Here is a 25386-nt window from a genome sequence, read left to right as displayed (position 1 = left end):
GAATAGGATGGGTATACAAAGATAATGGGGATTGAAATAAAAGACCTAGAAAGAATACCTTCAGACCAAGGGTCAGTAAAATAACACAAATAACACACTACTAGAAATTAATTACCTTTGCCTCTTTGAGGCCACAACGGAGGATCCAGTTGACCATGAGGTAATAGACCATTTTCTAAACAAGTAAGAAATGCTAGCAAGTGGCCTCCTTGAGGAAAATGTATGGGTGGTTGTTGTACACCATCTTGTGCAACTAAAACTATGGTTCCACCATTGTCATTTCCTATATAAATATATAATACTATTATTTATTGTCCAAACATGTTTGACCTAACAATGCAAATTATGTCTCTTTAATCCTTACAATTTTACCACACTAATTCCCAAGCACTAGATAAATTTGTTGTAGAAAGCAGAAATAAGTTTGCTAATTTAATTAAATGTCACTAATAGGTACACGTTAAAATTAACTAAAGAAGTATATGTTAAAAAATATTTTTAGAAAAAAGCTAAAAAAAAATAGTAATTATATTAGCAAAATACCTTGTTGATGACAATGAACATAGACTATTTCATCTACATTAACATTCATTGCATAGTCCCAATACTGGCTGTAACATTGAAACATCCAATTTTGTTAATAATTAATGACAGTTATGACATTAGTATTTGTTAATTTTCAAGCTTTTTTAAAAATTATTCTGATATATAAATATGTATATATTACTGCACAATAAGAACAAATTATTAAATAAAATAAAATTAACTATCTACATTGAAAAATTATATAATTTAAGTAAATTACATTTATATATTTATTAATATTATATTAAATCAAAAGATAAAACGTGTTGTATTGATGGTTTTAATTTGTAATATGTAAAAAAGACCAAGGAATAAAGAACAAGAGAAAAAAAGCAGTTTTAATGCTAGTAGTTTGAAAAAGAGATGTTAAATTAGTAGCGAGCGAGATGTCCCTCCAAACTCTTAATGTTTTCACCATTTCACCATAAAGCAAATAGGTAACTCTCCTATAAGGTGATTTACCAATGTGATTCAATAAACTATGATAGAAATAATTTAAAAAAAAAAACAAAATACAAAACGGAGAAATTGCACAGTAGGTTTCAGTGTACCTATGGCTAGTGTCATTGAGTAGATTATTAAATTTAAAATTTGATTTTAATCAATAATAAATCATTACATAAGAAAAACAATTTTGAGCAGAGGTGTACATCAACCTCCATTTATAAAGATATTGTACAATTTATTTTTCTATAAGTAAATAATAATACAGTAGGCTAAAATGTTTGAAAGTGTTTGAACTAATTTTTTCCGAAAACATTGCACATATTATAATATATTAAATACCTATTATAATATTATATTATACATTAATGTTATTAACTTATAACCTTATATTATAAATCAATACCATTGTACCATAAAGGTACAGCAGTCTAAATAGGTTCATGCTTTGTGCATCTTAGTATGAATGCAAATTGCTCTAAATATTTTGAAATGTATATCGTAAGTAGAATATAATGTTAAAGTAATATTTTCTAGTGGGATAATTTATGTTTATTCGATTACCTAAGATTTTTAAATGGCGATAAAATAACAAATATCGTTTGAAGATAAATCATTATAAAACTTATTTGGTTAAATATAAGAGGAATAAATACAATTGTCAACCTTTTAGTTATCAGAGGATTCAAAATTGTACAAATTTTTTTAACAACAAATACATTTTTAAATTTTTATTATTTCGACAAAATTTGATTTTCATTTTCATTTTGTAAGAGAGATTCTTCCAAAACGGAGAGCAGATTTTGTTGTCTGCGGTCCTGTTGGATTCACACTGGCTAGAAGTGCAGTGAAGATTTTCAGAAATTAATCTTTAGTTAACCCACTACAAAGCTTAAAAAAATTAAAACACATTTTATTTTGGAGTTTTTTTTTTTATGTTTTTCAGCTTTAAAGTTTTGTAGCGAATTAAAGATTGAAGATAAAGTTCTGAAAATCTTCACTGCACTTCTCCTAGTCAATGTGAATCCAGCAAGACCCTAAACAGCAAAATCTGTTCTTCAGTTTCAGAAATCTACCCCACTAAATGAAAATCTAGTTAAAAATAACTCTTTTTTTTTTAACTGTGAAAAATTAAATAATTTTTTTACTTCAAATTTTGTATCTACATGGTTAACCCTTTTTTATGAGCTATCAACCAAATTTCTAGTTACTATAGTTTAGGGGAAAAGTTAAAAAATATAAATGTTGGGACTGTTCACGCCAACGTTTTTGTGGATTCAAATCGTTATCAGATTTCTCTCATTAATATTCTATATTAAAGCTAGCTTAATTGCCCACCTACTCATTATTACTGAGTTACATTTATTATTTTCCTATTTCACATATAATAAAAAAAATATTATTTGAGGGACTTGAAACTTTTTGCATTTACGTCAATTATTATTTTACTTACACAATTATATCTTGAATTTAATATTTATCGATTAGTGAAACCTACTGTATTACTTATAAAATAATATAAAATATCTTTGAAAATATTGTCTGGCAGATCACCTTTCTTAGAATGATTTTTCGTGTATCATTGAATTAAAATTAAGCAAATCTATTATGACAGTATGGTACATTATTAGATCATATAGGTACTAAATGAGAGTATCGAGTACGGAGTGAACGACCGTACCAACTATAGATACAGAATACAGTAGAGATGGTTCCACGTTATTATTGTATTTAAGTTTAATATTAGTTAATACGTACCTATAATGTATAATGTATATTGATTAATGATATATTGTATATTATGAAATGCATAGAAGCATATTTGGTAAGGCTGGTTAGCTTTACGAAACAAATTATTATAGATTTTATAGTGAGGGTAATATTTAATATTTGTTTTTCAATACCACCTCAACAGTTGATAGTTAGATAAAAACCAACTTTTCTACATTAAAAATCTGATATTTCATAACTAAATGATAAAAATGATATAGGTTGATTTATTTACATTAGTTTTTTTTTTTTTTAATTCAACATGCTATACCCAAAACAACTGTTTCAACAAATGTAAAAATGTTTATAGCTTTTGAGATAATTTTACCAGTTTTTTCTAAAAAATACTTTGTGTCGTTTAGTTTCTCAATTTTTAATTTTAAAGTCTAAAATTGGCATACAGCTCTGGGGCTCAACAAAAAATCTAATACCAATAAAATCCAAGTATTCCAAAACCTAGCTCTTCGTCGAATCTCCAATGCACCACCGTACGTCTCAAATCTAACATTACATAATGATTTTCACATGAAAACCATAAACGAAGAAGTTCAATCCTTTTACTCGCGCTTCTGCATTCAACTCCTATCCCACCAAAATCCTCTTATTAAGAACCTCTCCTCTCTATCTCTTCCAGGAAATCCAAAGCGCAGGTTAAAAAGGAAATTATGTCGTGACCTCTTACAATTATCAATTTAAAATAAATGTATACATATTACATGAATAATATATACAATTTCAACCATCAACAATTAAAAAAAATATTTATATATGTATAAATAACTCATGCTAAGTGTTGTCAGTGGGCGGCTTCTTATTCAATTTTTCACGTCTTGTATTCTCTTATTGTACATTATTTGTATAGATTGTTTATAGGGTTCTAGGTTATAGGGTTGTTTATTAGGTATCTAATAAAAAAATAAGTCTAAAATGCTTTGTATGTATTTAGAGCAAAAAGGAGGCAACTGGTCTTGCAATTATAAGTTATTTTTAAATTTAAAAAAAAATACCAATTAAAAAACTAACTAACGGATTTCTTCATCTTGATAAAATCAATAAAAAGTTGTTGAAATCTATTTTTTTATTTCCATTTTTCAATGGATTCGGTATTGGTGTAGTAACAAAAATTGTCAATCAAGTATATATGTTGTCCATAAATGTATTAATGTCGTTGGCTAGTTGTAATTTTCATTTCGATTTCGAAAAAAGCGCACACAATGCTATTAAAGAATGTTTTCCAAATAGCAAAATTATGGTCTGTAGATTCCATTTAGATCAAAGTTGGTTTAGAAAAATCCAAAGCAATACCAACTTATTCAAAGAATATAATTCAAAGTCAGAAATAGGCCTTTGGTTAAAATGTTTTTTCGCTCTTGTTTTTTTACCCGAAAATTTAGTCGGTGATGGCTTTTCTTGTTTAATCGAAAATGCTCCTACTGACAACTTTTATTTTTCGGATTATATATTTGACAATTATGTATGCCCTGAAGCGGTTTTTCCACCATTTGTATGGGCTGGTAAACCTTCAGAAGAAGCTAGAACGACCAATGGACCAGAATCATTCCACAGACATTATAATTCACAGTTTCATTCATGAAGTTATTAATATATTATTAGACATTCAAAGTGAAACTTATTTGAAAATTAATAGCATTAAAACAAATAATAAAAACAAACCCTGAAAAGAACAAATTGACAAATTGACATTTATAACGAAAACATGGACAAAATTAGAAAAAAATTAAATATCTATATGCTGGAATATTTGAAAGTAATGGGACCAAAATTGTGTGCCACAAAATTGTAAATTATATTATTTTTTTATTAGTTTTAAAAAAAATGTAATTTGAAATTTTTAACCAAGCCTACAATTATAAATTATTTCTAATTATGTATTATTAAAATAATAATAATAATTATAATAATAATAATTATATCTGTTAACCAATAATTGCATCCTTCTATTTTTATTTTATTAATATTTATATTTATATCCATATGGACTCTGAATTGTATATATTCATATTTATTTTATATATTTTTAGTTATCTATGATTTTTTACCATTTGTTTGTAATCATCTAATTGTGGTTGTATGATTCGAAAAAAAAAAAAAAAATTAAAATAAAAATCGTAATTTATATTATTATTATTATTGATAGTAAATGTCTATTATGATATGACTAATGACATCAAATTATCCATCAAACACAAAATACACTCTAGATGGCAAAACGTTTTGGGATGCCATTCCTCCCACTAATAAACTTTAAACAATCAAGAAAGTTACAAAAAAATGGATCCCATCTTACTAAAAAAAGTCGCCATCACAAAATGCAGAATCGGACATTCCTCCACAACCCACCTTTTTCTCATCAACAAAAATCATCCACCCACCTGCGATGAATGTCATGCCGACCTTTCAAATCAACACATCATCCAAGATTGCACGAAGTACCGGGACTTAAGAAACGAACTAGCGATACCACCGAACATTGAAGAATCTCTCAACGAAAACAACACCATCAAAATCATCAAATTTCTAACTAAAATACACGTCTTCAACAAACTCTAACAGTGTTAAGACCATTCTCCGTAACCACTAAGACACAATTTAATCTGTAATTTTTTTTTTTTCGTTTTTCTTTCATCTTTAATTTACGCTAGGCTAATGACATGTGATGTTGAAGCCTTATTTCTAATAATAATAAAAAAAAAAACAAAAAAAAAAACTATCAAAGCTCAAAACAAACCTTTTATCACTTGCATCAATTTCAGGGTGATCATTCTGATTAGTACCCGGAGAATGACAGTTCATAAGTTGATTTGGAGTCCATTTTATAATCAATGAACTAGCAGTTTGATGTAGAGACAAGTAACCTGCCATAGGTTCAGTTACATCTTTCTGAAATTTTTTCCATATATTTAGTACAACTTATTAGTTATTACTATCAATCAATTTTAACATTTAATTATTGAATTATTAATTTACCGGCAAAACTAAAACATTATTTTTTCCGTATAGTAGAGTAACTCTATTATTTTGATGCAATGATTCCACATAGTCTTTAGCAGATATAGGAGTTTGTCTTTGATTATCATCATTGCTTGTGGCATGTAGATTTCTACGATACTGAAAATATTTTATCTCAAATTTATTTAAGCTAATGTATAAGAAGTACCTATCAAAGTACCTATACATAATAGCTGACAATAGTATACATTCCAACTATTTAAGAAGATGCTACATCTACATTTACTGTCCCGGCAGTTTCTCTAACGGGCACCATAGAAAAAAAATTGCTTTATATTTCTATCACAGTGGGATTTAGGCTATCATGATTTCATTCTTATTTCAATTTAGGACTCAGAGTTAGAAATATGAAACCAAATTTATTCAATATTGCCTGTAAGAAGACAGCTGAGATAGTAAATGTATGTTTACCATCGTCGTCTTAACAGCTTTGAATGTTAGATTGTTAATCGTTTCTAATCAAAATAATTTAAATGCAGCATACATTTATGGGAGTACGGCATGGTGGAGATGTATGATAACCGCTGGATATACGGTGTCTTTGAACTAATTCATCGGCAGGTGGATCTGTCCAAAATTGATCATGTGATTTTGTACGAGAATAATCTAAAGCGCACGGTCCAACTAAACACAAACAACACAGTTAATTTAGAAATAGTAATTAAATGTAGAAATAGTTTTATTTACCTAGTAGTGAACTTAAAATGCTTCCATAATCTGGATCTGCTACCAAGGAATCTTTTTCGTAATATTTACTGAAAACATTTTTTTTGATGATTTTATCGATTAGGCATATTTATTTGTACACTTAAATTAAACTAACTATTCACCTGCAATTTTGAACTAAATGGTCAATTATCACAGCTAATAGTTTTTCAAACAATGCCAGACGAATCCATAAGTACTTGGGAAGAGTAATGGATGAAGGGCCCAAACCACTACCTGCTGAATTTTTCTTTGTCAAAGGTGGTGGATGGACATTCGGAAGTGTTATACTACTAGTTAATGTACTGTTCACGGATGCAGCTCTTGTTGCACAGCTATCACTACTAAATATATAAATTAATAAATACATCAGAAAAATAAAAATATACAATTATTAGACCTTTTATTATGTAGTTATATATACGTGTAGGTATACGGGTTTAGTTTATTCTAAGAATTACTCATTATAAAAAAATTGTTTTGGAAAATCTAATCGATTCGAATTTGTAGAGGAAAAATTTGGTTCACCACTTAAAAAAACAAGTTAGGAAAACTCACTCTGCAAAGGTGCTCAATTCTCGGTTTCCAAGTATTTCAAAATACAACACAATAATAACTATAATTCATTATTATATTGATGATAAAATGTTTAATAATTTAAAAATAATTATTCGGTAACCTTTGTTATTTAAAACAAAATAATAATTTGGTACATATTTTTCACTATTGGCTACTATGAACCTATATTAAATATTCATATTTTGATATGTTTTAATACTGGCTAGTATAAATTTACTTACGGACGGATACAACGAGCCACAAGTTATAAGGTATTACACCTATATAAGCCATAAGGTGTTCTCGTATGCTTAGAAACCTACAACTAAGTTTTATCGCACATACGGGCATTCAGTCGAGTACACGTGATTTTTCAATGAGGGGGGGGGGCTAAAATTAAAGATTTTCAATTTTATTTTTATTTTTTCTAGACTAATAATTTCAGACCTTTAGGTGAGGAATTTGAAAGAGTTTTTAAAAATGCTCTGATCATCAACTTCGAAGGAGATTTTTGGTAGAAAATTTGATTTAGAAGCTGCTTTTGGGAGGTCGAAATTGAAAATTTTCAATACTTTTTCAAATAATTGACAAAAAAATGAAAATTTGTCATTAAAAAAATTATTTGGTAACCTTGGTTAGACCGTCTTGGCTTAAATTGTCTTTGGTTAGTTTCAGTTTTTTTTTCTAAAAACGCCGTTGAAAAATTATTCGTTTGGTCAAAAAGCTTAAAAACTTAAAACAGACTCCTCATAAGTTTTTGTCATTATTTTTTAAAAATATTAACTATGTCATACATAGCAACAATTATTTTTTATACCTAAGAATTTAAACTTCAAATGTTGACAAAATACATTTGTATTTAATACAAGGTTCCTCATCATACAGCCATACATAGATAGTTCCATACTGTATATCCATTACAGTGACTCAGACACCGACTGAACTGTACCAAAAGGGAAAACATTTGAAATGTTCACAACATTTGTATTTCAAGGCACTTCTTTTCATTTCCCGAAACCCCCGATTTCATGGTCTCTCGGCAAAAATATTTACTGCAGGTATCTCTTTTCTTAGCATGGGTATTGAACATACTGCAGTAGGAATATATAAAATTGGACAAGTAGTATATAATATTTAGGTTACCTATGCCGGGTTGCGTGAAAAATGTATTAATTTAACGGTCCAATAAAATGTAATAGACCAATCATGAGCCACTAAACCATGTTTAAAGGATCATTAGCCCACTATTGATTCGTTAAATGTTTAGTGATTGTTCATGCATCCCGGCACTAGTATTAAATATAGGTTGAAATTTTTTTTTTCCCTAGAATAGTAAACTTATATTTCCTTCATTGGTATAGAAGGGATTTATTTAGACTGTAAATATAGGGTATGCCCAAATTTTCCCAACAGCTCTTACAGCAATAGTGCAGCTTAATTATATAGGTAGGTACAAATAAGTACTTGGTACATACTTTATTATATTCTCTAGATTCACTTTATCGAATGGCAATATGCATTATATAGGACTTTGATATTGATTTGTGCAATACAGGGTGATAAGAAAAAAAACAAAACCACATCTTTGAAAAATAATAATTTAGCAGTAATAGGCTGTAAGGCCTGTCTGTAGTCGTTTATTTGCCTTTCTAAAGTTTCATTTGGTTTCTGAGCGACGTCAGTATATACCTATGAGTGTTCTTCACCGCGTAATCTAGGTTTGTTTGTTATTCGTTAGTGATATGATGACAACTGTTCAACAGTAAGCTTTTTAATAACTGAGGCTATTTAAAAGTCAATGGCGACTATTGTGCATTTACTATGTATATCAAAGTTTGAACTTAATAAAAAATAATTTTAAGTACATATCTACCCGATATACAATAGTACATCTTCATTGGAAAAGTTTGTGTATCGGTAGAAACACTTGAGGTATAGGATGCCCAGTGGCGTTGAACGGGGTTTTATAACGCCTAGGCGTCATGTTGGAAATTTTCTTCGTAGGGGTGGAGTACATGATACATGGTACACAAATATGTCTATAATTTGTGGCTTGTGCACAACAATTTGATTTCATAATTAAATAAAAGTATTTATGGAAATCAAGGAAATCTGATATCAAGAGATGAAACCCGTTTATGCAAATCGATAATTGGTATATGTACAAGATGAATAAAATAAAGTAAACAAAATAAACACTAACTGCATGTCTTCATGTACATTTTATTTATGTTCATATATTATCCTCATAAGACCAATCACATCTGTGCTGACTACCCGTCTACTTTTGTCATGTCTTATAAAATTGACATCTATCACTGACAAATGCTAATCATACCTATTTAATTTATGAGTAAATCCATTTAAATACATATTTAAGTTTTAGTATTCATCAATAATTTTTACTTTATTAGTTATTAGTTACAAATCAAATGTTTATCTATTTTTATTAAATTTAAAATATTTTTTTGTTACATAAAGTTGTCAAGCTTACTTATCATTGCCAAATAGTAACCAAGTCAATGAACTTCTCCGGTTTAACGTGCATGTACAAATTTGTGTTGGGGCAAAATTACTGCTTCTTCTAAAAGGAGAAACTACTACAGATCTGAAAAATATGGTCCGATTTTATAAAAACTATGGAATATAGAATAAAAAAGAACATAGAGGCCAGATATATTTTTGTAAAACCATAGTAATTGTAAAAGGATAAAACAGATTAATATCCTTAATTCCTAAAATTACACATTAAATATTCGCAGTAAATTTAAATATTGTATTTTATTATTTTAAAAGAAAATGTAAAATTTTAACTTGGTAGGTACATAATAATTTGAGGCTTACTTTTCATTGTTAAATAATAACCAAGTTAATGAACCTCTTCTATTTAAAATGCACGGGCAGATTCTTGGTGAGGCCATTGAATCACGTCTTAGAATTATTGGTCTGAAAAATAGGGTCTTTTTATGAAAACCAATACGAAGAACAGACTAAAAAATAGAATATAATTTTCAACAACCACAGAAAATGATAAATTACTTGCATTTATCAATAAAGTAAAACTTAAAATCTTATTGAAAAAAGATGTAACAAGAATAAATCATGGGTAATTCAAAATTTGTCTAGTCTATTATTATATATTATAGACTATAGAATACCTAAATTGTAAGTGTCGTTGGTAAGATGAGTGACATATTAAACACACAGAAACACACATATTGCATACTATACAGGATGATACTGCAGGAGATAAAACGTAAAAATCGGAAAATCAAAAGTTATCCTTTTTTCTGAAATTATCATCAGCCAATAATCATATAATCAGAACATAAAAAAACGTCCTCAAATTTTAAGTAAATTTAATTTTGGGGTTTAAAGCATGGAGGTAAATACGTCTAATGTATTACAATTTGATAACTGTTAGATGAGGTAAATTTTATCTATAACATCATGTCAAATTATTGTTGGTCGAAAACAAAAAACTTAGTTTTTTTCACCAAGTATTTGAATAGAAACAGAAAAAATGTTTAGCCCAAAATTACGGATAATATAATATAATATCTACATGTTACAGACCAAGTAAAAGACATCGAGTATTAAACGTTGGATTTAGCAGCCAAGGAAGGAAAAATCTACGGATTCCGGACTTAGTATACTCAATGACCAAATAAAGTTAGAGAAAGTATAGCCAAAATATTAAAATCATGGTAAAACAAAATTTGATTTAACAGAATAGTGTTTAATGCTATAAGATAACTAATATGATATTATTTTTATATGAACCTGTACTATTATGGTTAATGAGTACTCGTAGGTATTTAATGATCAATAAAATAATAAATTCGATATAAAATAATACCTATTAGTAGACAAAAAAAAACTATTTATTATATTTTTACCAAGATTTTGAGCGGAGCTGTGATGTATTACATATATTATTACTGCAGACTTACAATGATGAATATTTTTTTTAATATTGTGTCTGCCGTCATCATGGTTGAAAATTTAATGCATTAAAAAACCTTTTGAAATGAATAAAAAATTTCAAAAAATGCACTATAAGTCCCGAAATTGCATTAAATATCTTGAAAAATGCATCAACGTTAACACATAAAAGTAAAAGAAGTAAGCAAATCTATCAATTTGTATTAAGAAGAAAATATTTGTATAAAATAATTTGTATTCGTTTATTAAAGCACCAAGAAAATCAAAAAATAATTAAAAAAAGCGATAAGTGGGTATAACGCTTTACTGTACATTATGTGTCTAGAGAGTCATTGTATTCAATATTTCAATGTGTTAAATTTGAATTGAAAAATTCAATATCACCATGATAGATATATTGTATATGCAATCGATAACACACTATATTTACTCGATCAAACGATTCTGAGTGAAATCGCCCTGTCAGCGTATAATGTTACTACGTACTTACTAAGCTTAATTTCATCATATTATATTGTGATTAAAGTAAGTAATTTTATTATTTGGCAATAGGCATTAGTATTACAGTAGGTTAAATTCATTGTAAAATGTCATTGTGCGTATATGAAATATAATAATATACTCTAATAGTCTCAAGTATATACCTACCCACAAATAATTTTTTAATTACAACAAAATAAATAAAATTATTATTATTGGTTTTAATATATGATTTCGTTCACATTTGAACTTAAAATGACTGTAAAAAAAACTGTTTATATATTTTTTTGTATTTTTTGGTTACTGTATGAAATTTTTATGAATTTTCAGTTTTTACCATAAAAATTGAATATTTTATAATTTATAAATTACAAAATAATTTGAAAATTTTCGAGGTTTTGATAAATTTTGTCAAAATATTTGAAAAGTTAAAATACTTCCAAAAAAATCGTACCTGTGGATCTTTAAAATTTCTCAACTAATATAATGGCAAAACTACTGTGACGACATTCCAACCAGTAACAAACTAAGGAACGTTAAAAAACAGTTGCAAAATGGACATACCCTGAAAATGAATCCAGGAGAGAACAAATAATAATGAATAGAGCTAGAATAGGCCACTCCAATATTACCCACTCCTAATTAATCACTAAGGAACCTAGACCAATGTGCGACTCATGCAACACCCCCCTTACAATCGAACACATAATCATCAACTGTCTCAAATTCGCATCTGCGCGTCATGCATCTCCTCAAAAATGCTACATCACTCGAAGAAGCCTTCAATCAAACCAACATCGCCAATATTTTCAATTTTTTTAAACTAATTGGTTCAGATGATAAATTATAATACTCCTGTATATAACATTATAGCACATGCTTTATTTTTTATTTTTTTAAAAAATTTTTTTCTCTTTTCTAATATTGTATAAATACTTTTAATTTGTAAATAACACTAGGCTAATAATCTTTGTAATTGAAGCCTTTAATCAAAAAAAAATCTTGCCTATACATTTTTAATATTTTAAACTGATATTGTAACAATGTATGAGGATCCTTGTATTAACTTTTCAAGTCTTTGCACCAAACCAAATAAAGAACATTGAATTGGCATTTAATAAAAATCTTAAAAAATTGAAAATGTCCGTAAACAGCTCAAAACGAGTCAAAATATTTTGAACATTTTATCAAGTATAGAAAGTGATAATGAAAAATCTTATATTACACTTAAAATCTTAGGCATAAAAAGAAAATTTTTATGAATTTCTAGCTAAATCAAAATAATTTCCAAATTGACGAAATATGATGAATTTCGTTAAAAATTTGAACCTAAAATACTTTTAAAAAAAACAGTTGATCTTATATTCAATTTCCAAGTTTTTTGACTGAGAGAACATTTTTTATCGACAGTAATTAAAAAAGGTAGCAAGTGGGTATCACTGTGAGGTACAGTAGTTGTCAAGTACGTCATTGTAATGGTTGTTAGATTTGAATTCAATGATAAGCAATTCTGAGCAGCGGAGATAGTGTGTCATCCTAGAATTATACTTGTATATAAATAATTACATTTAACAAAAGAAAACCGCTAAATATCAAATATTGTAAGCAATTTTAAATCAAACGCTCATAACAAATTACCTACCTAATGTTATTTTCAGGTGAACTTTTTTATAAAGGTAGAAAACTTATTGAGAATCTTCTATTAAACGTCTAATGTTAGCTATAAGAAGACAATTTGTATGAAATTCTAACTGAAAATAAATTGGCACATTTTTGGGATATTGATAAATGTTGTCAAAATTTGAACTTCAAAATATGTATGAAAGAAATAATTGTGCATATGTATCTTTAATATTTTTTAACAACTATTAAAAATAACTTATGAGGACCCTTGCATTAACTTTTAAAGTTTTTTTTAACAAGTTAATACGTTTTTATCGACAATAATTTTAAAAATGTATCTAAATGTATTTATAATGTATCTCAATTGTAGCTTAAAAGAGTCAGAATATTATGAAATTGACAATATAAACATTTGGTGAAAATTTCATGTACTTGAGGTGAATTTTTTTAGTATTAAACCAATAAGCAAAATCGTTATAGTTGCGGAATAATCTCAGTTTTTCCTTAATATGTTTTTCCTGACTTTTTTGAAAAGAACTGGGTATTTCACTTTTGACATCCCCTCAAGTACCAACTAAATTCTATTTTCTACTTGGGATACTGAAGTAAAAAAATCTAAGCATTTTTAGTTATTACTGTTCCAAAAGGCGATAACACACACACACACACATACAAGCGTGATCATCGTTTATACTCCGCTCAGAATCTAAAATGTAAGTACAACGTTTTTTATAGTTAACGAGAATTATTAAAAAATATAGAATAGAGTATTAAAATGAAAAATTGAATTCATTGGTAGGTATCTAATTTAAACTCTATGTTTAGTAAATTATGTTATACAATAAGCTAAATAGAATGTAAAATCACCCTACGAAGTAACTGCTTTTATATTTTGTTGTAATTTAAAACAAACAACTAAGTGGATACTTGAAAATTTAATACCAAATGTTTATACAAGCATAAGTACATATAGTATAATTTTCAAAATACTTTGAGTTATTTCAAGATATTTGACATTTTTTTTTATAAACGTCATTTTCACTCGGTAAAAAACTTGAAAATTTTAAACAAGGTTCCTCATAAGTTGTTATCAGTGGAACTAAAACAAAATATTGAAAAATTACCGTTTGAAAAAAATGAATAATCAAATGATTCACATTCATAGGCACTAGACTCTCTTGGCAGGTGGTGAGGGGGGGTGGGAGACAATATTTTAACTGTTTATATTACCAAATTAGTCCCCATCTTTAGGCTAGTAAATAATACCTACCATTAAAAAAATAACATGAATTTTATTCATATTTTATTCAAATTGTATTTGAAAAAATTACATGACTTTATTTATTTATTTAATTATCTAATAACTCCATAGTCCATGCGTCCTTGATTATCTGGATCACTGTCACCTAAATTATTTAATGCAATTAATTTGGTAGGCGGAAAAAAAGTCCATGAAAAAAATGTTACACCCACAAATTTCGTATTGAAAATGCATTTACATTTACAAAAATATATTTTTTTAGAGTTAGGAAACCGAGATTCAAAGAACTATGTATTAATACAAGTACGGTCTGCAGGTCTGCCTACTCTGCCCCCTTCCCCCGTAGTACCACCTATGCATGTCTTTAACTACCTTAGAAAGAATAAAAATATTTTGAATATTAAACCATGTATAGGAAATTCGGTGACACGTCAAAATATCCCGGTCAAAATATCCCCAAACCAAAATATCCCCACACAAATATTCCACGACAAAATATCCCGCGTAAAAATTTCCCGGTGACCCGGTTAAATAATAACTCAAAATGTTGACCTTTATTATAAAAGTTGCGATTAGAAGTAATAATCGCACTTTATCTAAATTCCAAAGTGAACGTGTGTTATTCGTTGTTTTGATGATAGAATGATAGTATAGACTATAGAGTGTCATACTGTCATTTTATTTCATTACCTACAAAGCGTGTCGTGAGGAACATCAAATAGCTGGAGTGCCTCAACAGAAAAAAAGGCGTAAGTATAAAGATTTGGACGAGCGGCTATAGTTGCTGTTGTAAAAGGTTATAGTGAGTAGTGACACTAATAAAAATAAATATTTAAAATCAATAGCGCATAACATAATATTATAATAGGTACGTGTTTTATTTTGTATAATTTTTGACTAATCATTTCCATATTTTTGTATTCTTAAATTTTTTGACAGACAATATTTTTCTATTCTAAGTCTATTTTATCATGTTATTTTTATTTATTTATATCATAATTTATTTGTCAAAGTATTTTACATTAAACGAATTGTAATATCGTTGAACTTCGTATACCAGATACGAGCTTATAGCTCAGTTGGTTTATGTATCAGCTATTATTAATGTATTTTATTGTAATTATTTAATTAAAATTATTTTGGCTGAATAAATAAATAAATAAATAAGTATCTAATTTTTGACGAATATTTTTTTAAAATTTTGAATTAATAATTACGGGAGATATTATGTCATGGAATATTTTTGTGGGGATATTTTGTCGGAGATATTTTGATTTGGGGATATTTTGTGGGGGAAATGTTGATTGAGATATTTTGTCATGGATCCGGAAATTCTACTATAAATCTTTGGTGAAAATTTCAAGTATTTACGACAATTTGTTTCTGAATTATTGCAAAATAAGAAAATCAATTTCGTCGAAAACTAGTATTGCACTTTTGCGTACAATTTTCAATTTTCCTTATTTTTAGATTCTGAAGCAATAAATGTGTTTTACAATGATGTGAGTGTTTTTTTTCTGTGTCTATATACCTATTACAGTAACAATCTAAATTATAAAAAGTTTAGGTAAATTAAATAATTGTAACAAATATTAATGTTCTAAATTCCAATACTTAAACCAACATCATACAATATGCATGCATCATGCATGTCAATATTTATTTAAGAAAATTCGGATTTTTATTATGACTATAAATGGTTTATAATCTATACATGATACATGTTAAGAAAACGGAAGTAATTAATCATTATTTTATTGAGTAATTTTAGTGACTGGCGTATTAGTAACAATTGATAACATATTATAAAGCGATAGTAAAGAATTTAACTATTTATAACACACAATAATTTTATAATTATAATTTATGTCATATATTTTGTTTGATAACTCATGGGTCAAAAATTATGAAACCGAGCTAGTAGCATACCACTTATGATAATATTCTATATTTATTTTAAATTATTCTTGTAATATAATAAAATGTTATATTTATGTTATGACATTAATATAAGTACTTATAAAGGGTATTTATCACTTCAATACTCGTTGTGGAAAGTATTTTTTGTACATAATTAAAAATAAAATATGGCCTGTATACCTATGTAACCAATTATTTTCTATTTATGAATAAATTCAAAAAAATTACAAAAATATAATTAATTTTAGATTCTGAGCGGAGCTATGAATGTATTGATTTTACAATAATGTGCGTTTTTTAATTTTTTAATTAATTTTTTTTTGTTATGAATAGTTGATTTACTATAACGATGTTTCAACTTAATTCTAAAGCTTCTAAACATACTCTGATCTTAATCAATTAAATTAAATATAGTAATATAGATATTTACTTATTTGGGTCAGTATTTTCCATTTCTTGAACTTTCTGACTAATTATGGAGGCAGGTTCAAAATTTTTCGCCATTTTATGTAATAATGCTGTTGTTGAACTAGTTTTAAATAATCCCAATGCTCTTCGCCTCAATCCTTGAGATAGACATGCTTCGACAGCAGCTACAATCATATAATATTCATTGTTTATCAAAAACGTATTTGTTAATTTTTTTTATCTAGCCTACAGATTCTCCAGTTGAATCATTGGAAATTCGTAGTTCCATAATTCGTTATACTATTATTTACGTATTATAGGCATCTATAACAGTTAAAAAAAACTTAAGATTTAGGTTGTCTATACACTCTACAGCAACAGCTTATGAGCTTATTATTATGTGAAATTACTAGTAAGAAATATTTCAATATGAATAGAACATAACTACATAAGCTACAATTTTTTATGATTTATGAGCATGATCTATCTATAATATATATATTATATATTGTAGTTATAGTATACAGTAGGTATCTATATTAAACATTTTGCTTTGAAATCTAAACGTAAACTGTAATTTTACTGATGAGAAAATAATTTTGATGTTACTGGAAAACTATTTTCTACGTATTACTACAATTTTGTAAAAATGTAAAACTATAGGAGTTGCTGTACCTAGTATAAAAATAAAATAAAAAGCGGAAAAATACAGAAACAGTGACAAGTTTGAGCTATGACAAACATCTATCTATTCATTCATCTCTACAAACAATATAGTTTTGTATTATTGTAGTTTTGATATTTTAAATTATTCGTCACTTATTTCATAGGTTTATAAAATTATACCTAAGCCGTATGTCAAAGATAAACAATACGTCAATACGTATACATTTTTGAATTGTCTTGAATATGTATTGTTTATCAATAGTAATTTTTATTTATATCTAAATAAATTCAAATTTAGATAAAATAACTATCTTGCAAATATATATTTTAAATGTACATGTAGCTACTAACTTTATAAATAACTAAATAAATCAACCATGATATAATCTTAAAGCTTTTTATTTTTATAGCAAAAAAGTAATCATTTATTGTAAATACACTACCGCAAAGAGATGTAATGGAGCCACTTTCTTCGTGTACAAACTTCCTAGTTACAGCTTCTTCCATTATTTGTTTCACCTGTTGTATATTAAATAATAAAATATATAGTATTTACATAAAATATATCTACATAATATAAACAGAGTACCCATATGTTTATATAATATGAGAAAATTTTTTTTTTTGTTCAATACAATTTTTTTAATATTTTATATTATGGTGAAAATAAAACTTAAGGTTAGGTACATTGAAAAATATTCTTGCTGAAAAAAGTATATTTTTGGGAACAATAATCAACAATTTCACCATAAATCTATGTCTAATTTTATTGACATGACAATTATATATTTATATTAAATACGATTAAAATATAATGAATTATTGTTTTAGTAGATAAACATTCAATGGTTTTAAGAAAATTAATGACAGTTGAAAATGCATTCATAATCATGACCAACTATATGAAAATAGAATAAACAAATGCTGATGTATGTAATTCAATACAATTATGAGATTCATGGCAGGAATACTACATAGTTTTTCATAGTATAACTTAATCCAGGAAAAAATCCCGTTAATAATACTCGGAAAAACGCCACAAAAATCAACTTTATTTCTAAAAAGGGTAGTTAATAATAGGTCATTATAAAAGTAAGCGTTGCATAAGGTAGAATATAGGCGCTTTGTACATAACATTTTAACCCTGCATAAGACGTAAGTTAAATTATTTTAAATTATTACTAATTTATACTACTTAATAAAGGTATTATTTTATCTCAATGAAAATCGGTTATAACTACTTTCAAGGGACTAGGAAAATTCGTTGTTATATATATATAATAGAAGGATGTAATAAAATTAATTAGTTATGAAAACCATATGCATGGAGTGATCCATTTAAAGCAAAACAATAGGTAACGACTAACGGCGTTAAAAATATTTCTTTTACTAATATACAATATACCGTATAATGGGGGAATAAAGGTCCCCCTCAAAAAAAATGTGCCCTATCACGCTTATGTTTATTATGAATTTAACTTTTAAAACTCGGGGTACTCACATCTCCAGAATATAATATATATATATTATATAGCACATCATTATTCAAGAGTACCTGGGTCAATGTTATAATAATATGTTAATTTTTAATTCAATGATTATTATTTAATTAATTAGTTATTGGGAAAGGTTGTCAGCAAGCGACTTTTGAAGACTTATACATTATGTATTTATATGAATGTGGATAGCTTCGGGACAACGGTCAACGAGCATTTGTTAAAATGCCCAAATAGGTAAGTATTCTGTACCATAAAGGGTAAACAGTTTAACACTATAGAAAACATAATTTTAAACGAAGAAATGACACATAGAAAGAAAATATTTTATGTCAGTAGATGAAAACATGTGGCATACAATACCTTTTGTAATTATTAAAAATTTAAACTTTTAATTGATAAATGTTCAGAGGACGCCACACCAGCATGTGTTGTCTCTGTCTTAGAAATGTACATGTACAATATAACAAAAACCTGGCTTGCTCGGGAGAGAACTACTCAGTAGTCAGTGTGTAGGTAGTCGTAGTAGAGATACCAATACATAATAATATATAAGATAATGTTTTCTACATTCTTATTTATTTGATATTATAAATTAGAAAAAAGTTACAATCCTTTTAAAAATCTGATATTTTTACTTTTTCCAAATTAAAAATAACTTTTGATATATTAATGTCTTTGAAAAAATAAAAACACTACGACACAGTTAAAATTCTCGCCTATTCATGGTGAAAATTAGGTTTATTAGTTATTACTGTAATCTCCTAGGTTCTTTTCTGCGTGAAACAATTTTTGCTATTTTACATTTGTAAGACGGAGACACATGTCATGCGAATGTGGCGTTCTCTAGTTTAATGTCAATATATACCCAAGTGTAAGACATATAACTTATAACGTATAAGTCAATGTAAATATAAAGAAGAGTAAAATATTTATAAAAAAATAGTATAACTATTAACTACTAATAAAAAAACAAACAATTTGTCGCACATGTATTTGATAAACTCGTACCGTAAGCCTAAATGATTTGTATAAAGTAATTTTCAATTTATATCTTGTCACTTCAATCCTGAGTATTCTTTGTCATTTTAAAATTTTCAATTTTGGTGTACACTTCATTAAGAACAATATCCAAACACTACATAGAAGATGATAGTAAGCAGTAATAAAATTGCTATTAAAGAGGAAGTGGAATGATTTGAGTAGGAACACATTGTCAATCTAAGACTTGAAGAGTTAATACATGCCTAAAGTTTAGAAGGAAAAGTACTATAGCTACTGAAATATAATTTTCATTTAAATAATCGCTGTATTTTGATATCCTATCATCAATGAAAATACAGAAGTAACGAAAATGTTTTTTTTCGTTTACGATGAATATAATATTATTTTGGGTGAAAACCAAAAGGTTCAATTTGGGGAAAACAGGTCTGCCCTTGTCTTGTCATCAACACAAGAAGACGCTATTAGTCTTAATAGTTAGTTAATTCATCAGACGACAAATATTATTGATACAGTTTTTGCCAAGAAGAATATACGTATCTATCAATGACATAAACGAGAGTGTTGATATAATACGGTAGGTTTAATTGCATTTTATAATGTGCCATTGTGTATACAAAATACAATAATAATATATATGTTAAATGTTAAAAGTTTCAAGTACCCACAAATAATATTTTTAGATTACTACAAAATAACTAAAATCGTTATTCCTCTCAAACAGTCAAATGTATATAATTTCATCCAGATTTAAACTTATAATATCTAAAAAGAAACCATTAATTCAACTTTTGAATTCTTGTTTAAAATATAATACATATTATCAGAAACCTTGAATTAAATGTTCTAGCATTTACTATACAATTTAAACATTTTAGTAATCTCTAGCTAAACCTGAAAAATAGTTTGAACATTTTCTTCATTTTGACGAAATTTTGACCTTCATATGATTATAAAATATAATCATAACTACCTATATGTATCCTTAATACGTTTCAACTGCTATAATAACAACTTATCAAGAGAAACCTTGCAGTATTATATTTTTGAACTTTCTGATCCATTAAAAAATTGTTATCGACATATAAAAAAAAAATTAACTAAAAAAATTTCAACTTTCAAATATGTATATAAGCAACTCAAGAAGAGTCAAAATATTTGTATAGTTTAAAGGAAATGATAAAATAAGCAATATCTAGAGTTAATCATTTTTGAATTACAACAAAATATAAACAACTGATTGAGTTCATTTACGGGTGAGTAATGAATATCCAATGTCACGTAAGTACAAATTTGAACTTTAGACGCTCATAAATAATTAATTTGACTTTTCAGTAAACGATGTGTATAAGGTATGAAAACTTTTGAATAATCTTAATTAAACTTTTAAACTTTTGATATAAAATATAAATAGAACATTTTTATGAATTTCTTACTGTAAGTAAATATATATTTTCGTGATTTTAACAAATTTTATCAAAATTCTTATTAACTCTCATAAATAATTAATGCAAATTAACTCTCAACTTTTTTTAACTTACATTAATCACAAAGATCAACTTTCTATTAAATTTTCAAGCATTTTGACTAAGCAAAAAATGATTTATTGGCGATAATTGAAAAAAATCGAGATACACGTTATGTCATTAAATTACTTACTAACTAATATATTAATTACTAACTAATAGGTCCCTACCATAAAACATCCTTAGTAATTTAGGCTTACAAACCGTCTTCGCTCAGAATCGTTATTTGTTACAATGATATATCATTTATTTCATATTTAATTCATTCATCACATTTACCCACACAGTAGAGGAGTACCCATTTCCCACTAAAAACTTTAAAATGTAATACAAGGTTCCTCGCAAGTTTTTCTTCCCGTATTTAAAAAAAATGTTAAAAATACAATCAACATTATCTATTTTTTTTGACATACTTATAAATTATTTTGTTGTAAAAAATATTATTCGTGGGTTTTTGAAACTTCTATATCTTTAATATATTTTACTGATTGATAATAGTTTGACTTCAGGATTATTTTCAATGTGAAGGAGTACTTATTATAGCTGAGTTAATTTTGTTTAGTATTTCTTTATGATTATTGCCCGATACACATAATTCCTCCCCTAAATTTTGAAGTTTTTCGCCCTATCAAATTCTATGTATCTAACTATCAGATTACTATGTCCATTATGGTTGTGGACAATATGGCAGTATCATGGATTTTGTCTTTTCTTAACTCACGATTATACCCGTTTGTTTTGATGTAGTTAATAAGAGCTTCTGTCATACTCTGAAGGTCCCTCTCGGTTTCTGATTTCAATACTATGTGTTGTCTGCGTATGCGAGTAGTTTGATTCGTTGATGTCTTGGATTCTTGGAGTTTGACTCAAACGCAGGTGTTTAGAACCTTCCTAACCACTTCCTCCAATGTAGTGTTAATCAGAAGCATTTGGATAGAGGATCTACCCCTGTTTCAATCCTGTATTGACCGTAAAAGCTTTCGACATTTCGTAATCTTTTGCTGGTACAGAGGTACCCCAAGCTTTTCCGTAGTTCTCCCACAGGCTTCCAAGATTAGTTAAGTCATGAGCCTGTTTATAGTAAATAAATAACATGAATAATTTCCTGTTGTAACTGTAACTTTTTACCATTATTTGTTTGACAGCATGTGTATAAAGAAATAGTAATAGCTAATACTATTTCGTCTGTGGTTGGTTTGATTATCAACATCTACTGCTACCATGTGTTGTTCTCTTCTTGTCCTGGCTTAAATATAATATTCTCAAACATTCCTCTACACTTTTCAGGTCTAACCTTTCATCTGTAATCAGTTTGGCGCCTGATTCTTTCAGGATAGCCCTTCTTATTTTGTATCCGTTTTTCATGTCATTCGTTTTCTTATTACATGAAACTTTGATATTTATCTTAACATTTTACAGTATGTCTAGGATTTGACTCTTTTACCATTGTCTTTTTTAAAATCAATTAGATACAAATTAACTTGATATTATAATGTATGATGATACTCCCGATTATAGAGTGTGTGATTGTATGAAACCTGGGCCAAAACTAAAATAGATGAACCAAGTCTAGCTAGATTTCAGAGAAAGGTGTTACGACTATGGGCAAACGGGGGGTTGGGCGTACCCCCCCTCCCCCCCGAAATTGATTTAGATAATACGGTGTGAATAGTATGACATTTATGAATATTTTACATTTTTTCAACTCCCCCCCCCCCACCAATTTTTTTCCTGCGTGCGCCTCTGATTAGGGAAAATGATTGGCCCCAAAAGAAACCAAAATACAGGAGAGTGCAAAAGAAGAAAAAAAAATTAATAATTATGATAGAGGGTTCGGACATAGTAGCTACGACGATAAGCAAAAGGATAGGCTTGAAAGAACACGTACCTATATGGCGAGATCAATAAAAGGTGATCGGCCAAGTCACCAAATTGATACCGAAGAGAAAAAGACCGCTGGGTCGTCCAAGGCAACGATGGATGGCTAGAGTGCAAAATTCATAAAGACATTACTATGTTGAGCATATTAAACGGTGAAGATATACAGCTACATATAGAGACATGTGGAAAGAATTGATGGTAGCATCGAAGGACCTAAACGGTCTTATTAAGCCAAAAGAAAAAATATCCAACATCAACAAAATCAAGTTCCAAAATATCGCACAAAGAATAATAAATACTCCTCCCCCCAACTTACGTTTCTAACCACACAATAGATTCGGATTTCAAGATAAATTCGTTCAAGAAGAAGCAAATGCCCATACTTAATCCCACTTGTAAAAAATTGTAGTCCCTGCTTCCCGATGATCTCACAAGATGTATTAAACACAAATGGCGCCTTGGCCTGCTAGATATTAGACCTTAAAATTAATAACCTCTGTCTTAGAAAAAAAATTAATCCAAAAATATGTATTTCAAAAATAGATAGTTCCATAAATTGGTCACGGGTAACAGAAGTATCGTCAGACGATACATTTGTAATCATGCACATAAATTACTCTTAATCAAATACCTTTATTTTTCCCGCACAAATAAATTGTAGGTAAATATCTTGTGGAAAGAAAATAATATTGGATTTACCTAAAAATGTGAAGTACCTACCTAAATTAATTCTACAGTTGCAATTATTGCATATCAAGTTTGTATCATTTATATTCTTTATAGGTATCTACAGCAACTTATTATTTTATAAAAATATTTGATAACCATTTAACCGATTCGGAGGATAATTAATAATTGTACTTTTATGAATAAATTAAATGTTTTTACCCCTGCAAATGTGTTAGTATAAATAAGTAAAAAATATGCATGCTTATAGTATGGTACTATGGTGGGAAACTATTTACACTTCATAAAAATAATGAGTATATGTATATTATTTACATAACAGTGTGTATGTAGTGTATTACATTTAATATGATACATGATAGCAAAAACGTAGTTATCTGTTTAAAAAAAAACGAAAATTAATTATACGTTGAAAATAATATTTGTATGATGTATAAATCAATATTTGTATGGCACAGTTAAATTTGTAAACTAGGCGTCTATGTTGTATTTTATCTATAATATGAGCATAGGTTTATCTCAAATACTCAATTAAGCCTAAGTAGCTAATAAGTTAAATAATTTTCAATTTTCACCTATTAAGTAAAAGTAAGTATAGTATAATATATAGGTATTTACTATACAATAATATTATTTTCCAGTGAACACCGAGATATTTTCATAAGAAGCGTCAAAAAAACAATTTAAAAAGTGGTTAAAAAGTTTCGGTAGGTATATAGATCTATACATTTGTCAACTAGCAACTACCGCATCTAGAAGAGTCTCCCTCATTACAGGTTAATTGTTAATGGTTAGGTATACGATATGGCCACTGCGCAAAAAACGGATAAAGTGCAATGTAAATTATATTGTAAATTTGTGATTATATTTGAAACATTATATATATATATACGGGCGGGCGGCGGCGGCAACGGCATACTGTTGCACACAAAAAAACAGAAATAAACACGAATTACCCAAACTTTTTAATGTTTTAATCATAGTAGAAATTGTAAATAATATTAATTTAGATGTAGTCAAAAGTTGAACTTTAGAACGATTTTACGCGAATTCAAGCGCTCACGAACTTTGAAACCGAAATATTTACACGACTATACACATTTTATGAATCTAAAATTTATTATATATGTATGTAATAATATGTCAATTCAATAATAACAAGCGTTTCATGTACATGTATATCTACGTACCTCTTTCTTCACATTTTTGATGAGTTGCTCCTTGAACTTTTTACCTAAAAAAAACAGAAACAAAATGCTACAGTCCCATATGTTGGTAAACGTACAAAGTAAGGTGTTCAAAAAGTACGACTTTATGTCTCCGTATATCAGTTTATATTATACAATGTTTTATACACACGTATAGTGTAAGTACCAATGTCCATTCCAGATTACAATAC

At 27.7% G+C, this 25386-nt stretch overlaps 1 protein-coding gene across 6 annotated transcripts in view; it reads right to left on the bottom strand.

The window, feature by feature from the left end:
- LOC111038248 (small G protein signaling modulator 2-like) overlaps positions 1 to 25386 on the bottom strand; it is a 32854-nt gene that overhangs the window by 6891 nt on the left and 577 nt on the right. For 3 of the 6 annotated variants that reach the window (XM_022321281.1, XM_022321282.1, XM_022321280.1), the window contains exons 2-13: positions 25178 to 25221; positions 17839 to 17914; positions 16752 to 16914; positions 9937 to 10038; positions 9587 to 9700; positions 6660 to 6878; positions 6517 to 6584; positions 6314 to 6453; positions 5788 to 5928; positions 5549 to 5700; positions 544 to 611; positions 116 to 283 (exon numbers count right to left, since the gene is read on the bottom strand). In XM_022321281.1, coding sequence (XP_022176973.1) covers positions 116 to 283; positions 544 to 611; positions 5549 to 5700; positions 5788 to 5928; positions 6314 to 6453; positions 6517 to 6584; positions 6660 to 6878; positions 9587 to 9700; positions 9937 to 10038; positions 16752 to 16914; positions 17839 to 17914; positions 25178 to 25221 — 1455 coding nt within the window. The remainder of the gene's footprint in view (positions 1 to 115; positions 284 to 543; positions 612 to 5548; positions 5701 to 5787; positions 5929 to 6313; positions 6454 to 6516; positions 6585 to 6659; positions 6879 to 9586; positions 9701 to 9936; positions 10039 to 16751; positions 16915 to 17838; positions 17915 to 25177; positions 25222 to 25386) is intronic. The other 3 variants (XM_022321283.1, XM_022321284.1, XM_022321285.1) reach the window with 3 other exon arrangements.

This window comes from Myzus persicae, unplaced genomic scaffold (assembly GCF_001856785.1).
Source record: "Myzus persicae strain clone G006 unplaced genomic scaffold, MPER_G0061.0, whole genome shotgun sequence".
NCBI lineage: Eukaryota > Metazoa > Arthropoda > Insecta > Hemiptera > Aphididae > Myzus > Myzus persicae.
The sequence above is the reverse complement of the archived record's forward strand: the minus strand, read 5'-3'. Positions and strand labels throughout refer to the sequence as shown.